Genomic DNA, 10620 nt, shown 5'->3' with positions numbered 1-10620 from the left:
CGCCCCCTGGCTGGTGCCCGCCCCGCCCGCCTCAAGTGCGCTGCCTGCGCGTGTGGCCGAGGTCCAGGTCTGGGTCTCGCAGCCCCGCCACGCCCTGCCGCCCTGGCTTCACGGTCGTCTCCAAGGGCCAGGTCCAAGGAGACCTTTGCTCGCGGGGATTCCCTCTTGTCTTCAAGGCTGCACGTGCAGGAGGGAGTCTGGGGTGCAGCTTCGGCAAGAACACGCCCTTCGGCGGGACGATAGAGGGAGTTTGCTGCTAAAAGCAGCGGAATTCTCCCTCAGCAACTCCAACGGAATGAAGGGTCGGGGCAAGGCGGGGAACTGAGTTCACAGCCGAAAGTTCGCGTTTCGGGAAGTCAAGATGAGCTGGAGAATTGATCCCGAGACACTGGACGGAGCGATACGCGAAGATATCGAAGCGATGAGCTTTACCTCACCCTTCTCCAGGGTTTGGGGCACCGGGCCTTATTTCCTGGCCTTTGTGCCCTGTCTCAGAATGTTGAATATGGTGGGTGCGCAGTTCCGTTTGGGACTGGGTGGATTTGTGACTGTCCGTATCCCCACCATTGATGGGATAAAGAACATCAGAAGTGAAGGAAAAGAAATAAATCGGTAACAAGAAGATGCCCAAAGTGGAGAAGGAAAAAAGAGTTTCTTTGGGAAGTTAGCCTTTCAAAAGACTCCTTGATTCTTCTTTCTGCTGGGTCTTGAGTTCCTGCCACTAGAGGAATGAATTTTCCCCTCTTGTAATGAAGATTAGGTTGGAAGGAGAGGGGCTGGCTGGAGCTGGGGAAGACTTTCGTAGGCGTTAGGACAGAGCAAAAAGTGCCTCTTTGAGCGTAATCTGTTTTTATTTACCAAGAGAAAGAAATAATGGCTCTAGGGGCGCCTGCATGGCTCAGTCGGTTGCGCTTCTGAATTCGGCTCAGGTCATGATCTCACGGTTCGTGAGTTCGAGCCCGGCGTCGGGCTCTGGGCTGACAGCTGGGAGCCTGGACCCTGCTTCAGATTCTGTGTCTCCCTTTCTCTCTGCTATTCCCTGCTCTCTCGCGCTCTCTCTCAAAAATAAATAAACATTAAAAAAATTAAAAAAAAAAAAAAGAAAGAAAGAAAGAATGGCTCTATTGAGTTCAACTGAGAACAAGATTTACCAGAACTGGAGATGTTAAGAAAAGAAAAGTTGGTCCCTGATCTATGGGACACATGATTACAGCATGAATACATAATTATGGTATGAATAACAATGCTACCACTTATGCTGCACCTACTATGTGCCTTGCATTAAACTTAGTACTTTGCCTTTGTTAACTCTTAATTCTCTGGACAACCTCTGAGGCTGTTAACATTATCCCAATGTAATAGGTGAGAAAACTACAGCACAGAGTGGCTGTGTAACTTGCCCTAGGTCACACAGCTGGTGAGCGGCAGTCAGGCAGTTGGCTGCAGAGCCAGTGCCCATCACGGTGCTGCTTCTATCAAAGCTGTGGAAGAAGGGCTATCCTGAAGGAGTGCTGTAATGTCTAGAGTTGTATGAATAAGATAATTATTTTTAAGATGATTAATTTTAAGAGTCCAAGCTGAGGAAAAATTTAATGGTGTTTTCATAAGGATTTAGGAGGTGAGAGAGAAAGAAAGGAATGCTCCCCAAGTTGAGGGGTCAATACGTGTGACACAAGAATGCATGCAAGTCTTGGGGCTCAAGCTGCCTGGGTTTGCATCCGTGATTGCATAAGGTGCCCCACTAACTGTTTTATGCTGCAGATTTCCTCTTCTATAAAAGAGTATCTGCCTCCTAGATGGCTTAAAGTCAAAGGTCCTGATGAGTGCAAAGTGCTCAACACCACACTTGGTACATTGTAAGAAGTCAATAAACACTAACCGTCAATTAAGTCTGAACCTCCACCTGGGAGTGTAGGCTCATTGTGGGGTAGACCCCCATCCCATTGATCACTGGGTCTTCCAGTGCCAGCCTCACAACGGTGTACTTAACAGATACTCTATAAAACTGATTAGAAGGATGGGTGCAAGACTTGTACTTGGCAGAAGGAAAAATTGGGAACATAAAAAGAAAATAGAGTGGATGATGAAATAGTAATAATTGTCCTATGTGCTAAGCATTTTTGCATGCTATATCACATTATCTCTTATCATCCTCATTTTACAAATAAGGAAAGTGATACCTAGAGAGGCTGAGTAATAACTTGCTTAAGGTAAAATAACTGAGAAGAGTCAGAGATTCCATTTGGACTCGGGTCCAGTGACTCTAGAGTACATGTTCCTTATCACTGTGCTTGCTGCCTCCCAGCATAGCATGAAGACAGGGAGAAGGAAAGAGGCGTATTCTTGAGCAATTTATTGCAGGTCCTGTGTCATCTATAATTTGGTTTCAAATTCTTCACTTTAGGCAGAGGTAGGGGTGTGTGGCTGTCTTAGTCCATTTGGACTGCTATAACAAGAAAAGCATGAGTGAAATGGCTTATATAAACAGCAGGCATTTATTTCACATAGTTCTGGAGACTTGGAAGTCCAAAACCAAGGCACAAGCAAATTCATTGTCAGGTGAGAGCCCACTTCCCAGACTGTGGTCGTTTTTCTGTGTCCTAAAATGGAGTGGGTAAGGGAGCTCTGTGGGACCTCTTTTATAAGGTCTCTAGTCCCATTCATGAGGGCTGCACCCTCATAGCCTAATCACCTCCCAAGGGCCCCACTTCTTAATACTATATCCTTGGCAGTTAGGATTTCAACATTGGAAGTTTGGGGAGACACAAATGTTAAGACCATAGCACTGACTCTAGAACATTATTGCGTGCCCTATTGACAAGGAAGGTTCTGCTTTTTGTTCTGAGGTTCGTTGAATCCTCCTTTTGAAACTTTGTCTCAGACTAAACCTTTCTGTCACATGCTTGTTGAAATACAGAGGACAGAGCTGGATCTTTAATGAATTTACAGAACAACAGATGATAGGACAATTGTCGTGCCTTGTTAGTAATAGACATTTGTGTGTGACAGATTTGGGTTTGAGCCTTGAGTTTAGTGGACCGTGCTACATGACAGTGGGTGAGATTGACTGTATGACCAGAAGTACGAGTTAGTCAGGCAAAGATGGGGTGGTGAGGCCCATAGAAAGATGGCATGGTATTTGCAAAGTACTGGGGAATTAGAACTGGAATGAGGTAAGTCCAGTAAGGATAGAGCAGTGGTTCTGAAAGTGATAAGAATTACTTGGAGGGCTTGTTAAAACACAGATTGCTAAGCTCCAGCCCCAGAGTTTGTGATTTGTTAGATTTGGGGTAGTAGAATTTGTATTTCTAACGTCCTTGCATATAATGTTGATGCTACTGGTCTGGAGACCACACTTTGAGGACCATTGGGCTAGAGCAAAAGGGACTATGAGGAAGATGGTAAGAATTGAATCCAGAGAGGTTGGCAGAGCCTTGTAGGCCAAGTTAGGAAACTCAAATTAGATCCTAGAGGGTAGTGGGAAGCCACTGGAGTGACATGACCCAGTAGGTGTTTTAGAAACATCACTCTGCAATAAGAATGGATTAAGGAGGGGTAAAGGGCTTACCCCTCTTGGAGGCAGGCAGAGCACCTGGTGGCCTTGGAGAAGTAATTGGAGAAGCAGTGGGGATGAATTAGTTCCTAATGTCCTGAGAATTGTATGGATTTGAGAAATATTTGGGAAGGGGGGCTGATAGTATTGGCAACTGGTTGGCTGTGCGCAGAGGGATGGTGAGGAACAGGGACAAGTTAAGGAAAGTGCCTAGGCGTGGAGAATCTAGTGGAGAGGGTTATCCATTTTGGATACGGGGACCAGAGTGCAGGAGCAATATTGATAGAAAAACACAGAGTCCATTGAAAGCTACAATTTCCATTATGATATCATATCATCTTTTGAGTTTTCTTCAATGTAGAGCAAAAAAAGTCATGTTTATCATGATCATCGCCCTTAGGCTCTGGATTGTCCAATTTACTGTTTATTGTTAAAATACATTTGTTTATTATTACATTAGCTTTTTCTGAAGAAAAATCTGAATCATGTCTCCTCCAACTTAGTACCACAAGTGATGGAACAATAGGGTTCCATGAGCTTGAGAACTTGTGTACTGCTTTCTGCTCTAATGAGAAACATCATTTTCTTGTGCTTCCAAACCCTATCAAGAATTGCATAACTGATAAGTTACAGTTACGAACTGGAAAAATATTTCCATCCTTTATACATGAAGAACTCCTAGGACTTCATTTTTAAAAAAAATCAACACCTAAAAGAAAAAAAAGTGCACAGAAAAATACAAATCTCTTTAAATATTTGAAAATGTGCTTAGATTCACTTGTAATAATAGAATGAAAATTAAAACAGATTAAGATATCACTTTTGCAAACATTTGAGAGTTTGACAACAAAACCTGCTGGTGATGCTTTGGGGGGAAATTCTTATACATTGCAAAATGCTGTAATTCTTATAGTGAGTTATGAATATCTATCAAACACTCAAATGAAATTAGACTTCGACCCAGTTTTTACGCCTTTTGATTCACTTTCATAAATTTATTCCATAGATATATCTGCACACGTACAAAATAAGGCATGCACACGATTGCTTTTTGCAGCACTGTTTGTAATAGTAAACAACTGGACTGGTTAAGTAAACAAGGGCATACGGGGCAGCTATAAAAAAGAATTAGCGAAGTTCTCTTTGTAATGATATGAAAACATGTCCAAAAATTATCCTTAGGTAAAGGGAATATGCAGACCCCAGGGTAGTCTGCTACCTTCTGTGAAGTAAAGGGGAAAAATAAGAATATATATTTGTATCTGCTTGTATTTATGTATTAGAAAGAGGGTCACCTGGCTGGCTCAGTCAGTGGAGCGTGCAACTCTTGATCTCACAGTTGTGAGTTCAAGCCCCACGTTGGATGTAGAGATTACTTAAAAATAAAATCTTGTTTAAAAAGTTGGAAAAGATATACATGAGAAACTAATAAATTGGTTCCTGTAAATGGAGCAGATGGGACAGGAAGAGACTTCTCAATGTGTACCTTTTTATATCAGCTTGATCTTTGACATGTAAGAAGAAATGTCCATGAAAACAAATGACCCATATTTTGGATGAAATTCATGAACAAACAGGATGTGGGGGTGCTGCTATTCCTACTGCTTCCCATGTCAATGTGAACATTTGTTTCAAAGAATTACAGATCACATGTAACACTGTGCTGTGATGGAACACCAGATGTATTCACATCCACTCAATTTAACTTGTGCTCTGGAATGGTGTGTTCACCTCCATTGAATTTAACTTGTGGGAGATTGGAGACAAGGAAGGAACATTTCTTGTCATTCACATTGAGTAGTATCTGATGAACCTTACACCTGCTTAGCACGGAAGACATATTGTGGACACGATACCCTTGCCTTCAAGGGGCTTACATTCAGGGTTGGTGGTGGGTGGCGGCGGCGGGGGGGATATATTTTTAGGAGGGAAGAAGGGAAGGACGACAGAAAAGATAGGAGGGAGGGAAGGGGAAGGGGAAAGAAAAAAGAGGCAAAGTAAATCAATTGTTTCATATTCTTTTATGAAGTGGTCAGCCAAGTATGGCCACAAGAGAAGACAGAGAAACAATTTGTTATATTACAGGTCCTAGAGACAGGAGGTAGGGTACACCACGCCATTCCATGTATTAAAAAACTTTTTTGAGTGAACTGAAAGTTATCCTCTTTGCAATAATAAAAATTAGGCTTTTTTTTCTCCTTTTCTCTGCCTTCTGCTTTATGGAATAAAAATCCTCAAAACTAGGAGCAGAAAACCAAGAGAGCTGTTGGGGTTCTCTCAACCCTTCTTCCACACTCAGAAATCCTTCTGTGAAGGGTCACCGGGGTGGCTCAGTCCATTAAGCATCCAATTTTGGCTCTGGTCATGATCTCACGGTTGGTGAGTTTGAGCCCCAAGTCATGCTCTGTACATGCTGACAGCTCAGAGCCTGGAGCCTGCTTCAGATTTTGCATCTCCCTCTCTCTCTGCCCCTCTCGTTTGCACTCTGTCTCTTTCTCAAAAATAAATAAACATTAAGAAAAAAAAGAAATCCCTCTGTGGAAAAGCCGAGTGAGGAATGACAATTATTGAGTAGCTAAAGAGAGGAGGAAATGCACAGTTTAGTGGTGGGTGCTGTTTAATTTTTCATTGCTTTGCCGGATAGACATTCACCAGCCTAGTTAAGTTGTGAATCCAGGATGGGATTCAAACTGAGCAAGTCAAAGTTTAAAAAACTTAAAAAAAAAAAAAAAAACTCCTTAGAGGAGTTAATCATAATTAATCCATATACACAATGAGAAAAAAAGCACTGTATCACCGCTTATATTTAATTTCCCTTGTTCGTGTATTAGGTGTTCACGTTCACATTTAGCTGTTGAAAAAGAGCTCAGGTTTTGTGAAAAACCAAAATGATATCTATTGTCACTGCACAGGATGTCAGATTAAAAACAATGAAAACACTCGCACTCCTATGGGCCCTGGATCCGCCTAGTGGTGACATATCCTAATTGCAGTTTCAGTCTTTTTGAATGACGGCTTCTTAATAACCCACCAAACTGTTAAACTCAATATATGATCACAGTAAGATTACCATATATAAATGCAGCCTTTGTGATTAGATAAAACAAAATCCCTGGCCCACACAGGCCAAAATTGGAATTTATTTTAAAAATTCTCTTTGTATTTCTAAGATAAATAATACATGAGCTTATTCAATTATATTTACTTTTGTCCAAATAAGATTTCTAACAAATACAACAGAAAACAAGTATATTTTATGCCTACACTATTCTACTTTTCATGAATGTATATTTTTAGATAGTCACTGTTATCGTCCAAAACACATGCTTCTTGGTTTTGGATCTCTAGTGAACAATATTTAATCTTGCTTTATTCATCTGTTGACTTATTTTTTTTTCTTATGGATAATGAAAACAATCATTATTTTAGCATGAATTAGTTCCAATATACGTGAGTAAGAGACTACTTTAAAATGTAAATAAAAACACAGGTCAAGTAGACAGAGGCCAAGGTTAAGAATAGTTCTACAGTTTACATTTAAGTCATTAAGGGGCACCTGGGTGACTCAGTTGGTTAAGCATCTGACTCTTGATATCAGCTTGAATCATGATCTCACAGTTTGTGAGTTTGAGCCCTACCTCGGGCTCTGCACTGATGGCCCAGAGCCTGCTTGGGATTCTGTCTCTCCTTCTCTCTGCCCCTCCCCAGTTTGTGCTTGCTTTTTTGCTCTCTCAAAATAAATAAATAAACTTAAAAAAAAATAAAAGTCATTAAAAGATTCATTAAGAAGTATAACTCAATTTGATACCTAAAAAAAAAAAAAAAACCAGAAGAAACTGTACAATAGGTAAATGAGTAAATAAGGAGATCCCCATTAGTTCCATGGCAGTAGCTTCCTGTAGTGGGTAACATTTCTATTTCTTCCTGTAGTACAGTCTCTGGCATCAGAAATAGATGGGGAGCCACCCCTCACTAGGTGTATGACCTTGAACACCTGTGAAATGTTAATAGTTATGTAATAACAATACCTACTCCCTCAGGACTGTAATCAGGACTCAATGAGATAATGCACATACAATTGTTGGTGCATTGTCTGCCAAATTTAAGTAACTGCCAAATAGTTTGATGACAATGATGCTGACAATGGGAAAAAAGTATGAGAGGCAAAGTGCCTTGGTAGGGTACAGTGGGTAGAAACACATGCAAGTCTCTCTCCAGGGCTTAAGATGATTTTAACCGGACATTTACTGAGTGGAAAGAACTTTCCTCTGGGAGGCAGACACCCTCGGTCCTGTCCCTAGCATTTCTAGGACTGACCGTGTGGCTGGCCCTGGATGGCTGACTTCATCTCTCCCAGTGAAGTTCACAGTGGTGTTCAAATGGGGAGGTGCCATGACCTGCCAGCTCCAACCTCTCATCTCTCCTTTGTAGGCATGTGTGCTCCCATTAAAGAAGAGAGCTGATGAAATACTCCATACTCACTGAGAATACCAGCTGCAATATTTAGTTAATTCTTTGTTCCATTTTATTCAAAGAAGGAGCTCATTTACATTCAGCTTTCAATGAAAGAAATTAACGTTGCCATGCCTGCTGATCCCAAGGAAACCCCATAAGGAAGCGGCCACTTTCCCATTCTCCTCCTGCAGACATGCCTTGAGAATTAAACAACAGGCAAAACTTGGATTTCAGTTAGCCTTTAATCTAACTCCCAACTTGTTAATAGTATACAAAGATGTAAGTAGAAAACATCCTAATGTCATCTATCAGTAGTTCTGAACAGTCACAGTGGTCACACTGTTGGAGCTGAGGTCACTCACATTTTAAGGAAATGCAGTCTACCCTGTTTTCAGTGGAACGCATGCTCTGGCAGTTGGCAGGCAGAGAGATGAGGCTTATTTTGTTCAGTGTATCCAGTTGACTGGAAGCAGCTGTGTTCTCTCTCCTTTACTCAGCAGTTTTAAACACTGTCCCTTTTCCTTTTATTTTAAAAGTGCTATCAGAACTGAAGGGGGCTTTCCTTGCTAAAATAAAATTAACTATACGTGTCATACATTTCTGGGTCCACTTTTCATGGTTAAATCCCCACAGAATTAGCAATTCATGGAAACTTAATTGTTAAAAGAAGTTAGCACACTTGTATCCCAAAAGTACAATTTAGAGTTCGCAGTACAGGGCTCTGTGGTATAAAGTGCCTATAAGCAACTTTCTATCATATACTGAGGCCACGGAACTTCCCTGGAGAACAGATCCGTTGTTGGCATAAACAGTAGTCACGGTAGGCTTCTCAGATAGAATATTCTGGATGCGGAGAACCTATTCAGGGGATACAAAAGATTAATATAGAACCACCATACACCCATGTCACTCAATCACCAATAATCCCTGTCTTCCACAATGACACAATGATTAAGAGGACATGCTGTTGAAAACAGCAGTTACCAATCTTTTTAATGTTTAAGTGAAAGTACTTTTTTTTAAACCTTCAAAGAAAGTACTTTCTTAAACCATTTAGTTGTGCATGCCAACACAGGATTTACTGTTATTATAGTAATTGAGCATTAATGGAAATATTTCCACACCAATGTGAGTACTTTCGCACTACTTTAGCAGGAACAGAAGTCATGTCATGGGGTGAGCTGACAATAAGCTAGGTATTTGAAATTGCCAGTATACCACACAAGGAGGGCACATGTCTTTATAGAAAATGCCTTTTGACCAGTTTCCACCGTAATTTAGTACATCAAAAGATTATCTTTCTGAAAGTATTTGAATAAGTGAAATTCTGCCAATTATTGGCTTACAGCACTTAGAAAATCACTGCATAAGTTTATTGAATTATTGGTTTAAAAGGGCTAAACAAACCATCCCTGTGACAATTTACTGTATTATTAGTTCAAAAGGACTTGAGTCATTAAAGTTGAAAAATTAAGGTTTAAAAAATATGAAAAACCTCTGACGACGGAGGATTATTTGGGTCATAAACGAAGAGCTTCTGGCCATTAGGATGACAGCCTACGAAGATGTCCCCCGAGGAAGGATCAATAGATAAATTATCCACTAGTGTATCCAACTTGAGTACCTTCCAAATGAAAAAACGTCAATATCTAAATGACATGAGAAACTTGATTAAATAATTTAGGGCTAACCTTTCTCGCCTCTTTACACGTGGGAAAATTATACACAGCTCCCTGCTTCCACCCTTTTAGCACCAATATTGCCTAAAATAAATTTAATAAACTGGCTTAGAGTCACTTTTCATCTTCCCTGAAATTAAGAAAGTTAGGGCGATAATCCATCTCTCTAAAAAATGGACTCCTTTTCTCTTAAAAGATGCACAATGATCAGTTAGCTCTAGGAACTCATTCAAAGCAAAATAGGAAATTCTTAATCAATCTAAAATATGTGTTGTCAAGCAGGAAGAAAATAATAATGGTGTGGAACCCAATTTCTACCTTCATTTATTATTGAAAGAGCTGACAATGTGCATAAATCTTCATTGTGGAATCCGTCTATTAGTCTTTTCAATTGTGAAAATTCTTATTGGAATTCATTGGGTACTACCAGTACTGCACGGAATGGGCTCTAAATCTGATGCAAATATCACTCCCAACCCTCTGCTGCATGTAATCACTCAGTCCTTGTGATTGCTGGGGACAGGAGACTTGCCTGGTTTAGGCAGGAAATATTTAAAAACCCAGAATGGCAACACTGACATCATAGTCTCTTCTAAGTGAAGCATTGTGGCAATATAGTATAACTATGTAATTACAAAGTGTAATAGATTAAGGTCTACTTATTATATGTAAAATAAGTATTTTACCTTCAATTGAGTTAAGTTCATATTAGGGTGTTTTTCCAAAACATGAATTTCATGAGCCAGTATATCAGCAACGTAGATGTACCTTCACAGAAAGGACACACTAGTTAGAGTTCTGTGCCAGTATAAAGCTTCGTTAACACAGTATGGAAGAATAAGTCTTAATAACCTGCCAAGAAGTTAATCAATGATGGGCCCTCAGGGACTACTTGATAAAGGTCAATTTTTATTTAAAAAGTACGCTTTCAAA

At 40.4% G+C, this 10620-nt stretch overlaps 1 protein-coding gene across 1 annotated transcript in view; it reads right to left on the bottom strand.

Annotated features, from left to right (window-relative positions):
- Nucleotides 1-8055: 8055 nt before the first annotated feature.
- PON2 (paraoxonase 2) overlaps nucleotides 8056-10620 on the bottom strand; it is a 28261-nt gene continuing 25696 nt past the window's right edge. The window contains exons 7-9 of the mRNA XM_027071925.2: nucleotides 10374-10455; nucleotides 9504-9632; nucleotides 8056-8866 (exon numbers count right to left, since the gene is read on the bottom strand). Of these exons, the coding sequence (XP_026927726.1) occupies nucleotides 8708-8866; nucleotides 9504-9632; nucleotides 10374-10455 (370 nt within the window). The 3' untranslated portion in view covers nucleotides 8056-8707. The remainder of the gene's footprint in view (nucleotides 8867-9503; nucleotides 9633-10373; nucleotides 10456-10620) is intronic.

Source organism: Acinonyx jubatus, chromosome A2, assembly GCF_027475565.1.
Source record: "Acinonyx jubatus isolate Ajub_Pintada_27869175 chromosome A2, VMU_Ajub_asm_v1.0, whole genome shotgun sequence".
Lineage (NCBI taxonomy): Eukaryota > Metazoa > Chordata > Mammalia > Carnivora > Felidae > Acinonyx > Acinonyx jubatus.
This window is presented reverse-complemented; position numbering and strand designations above follow the sequence as displayed.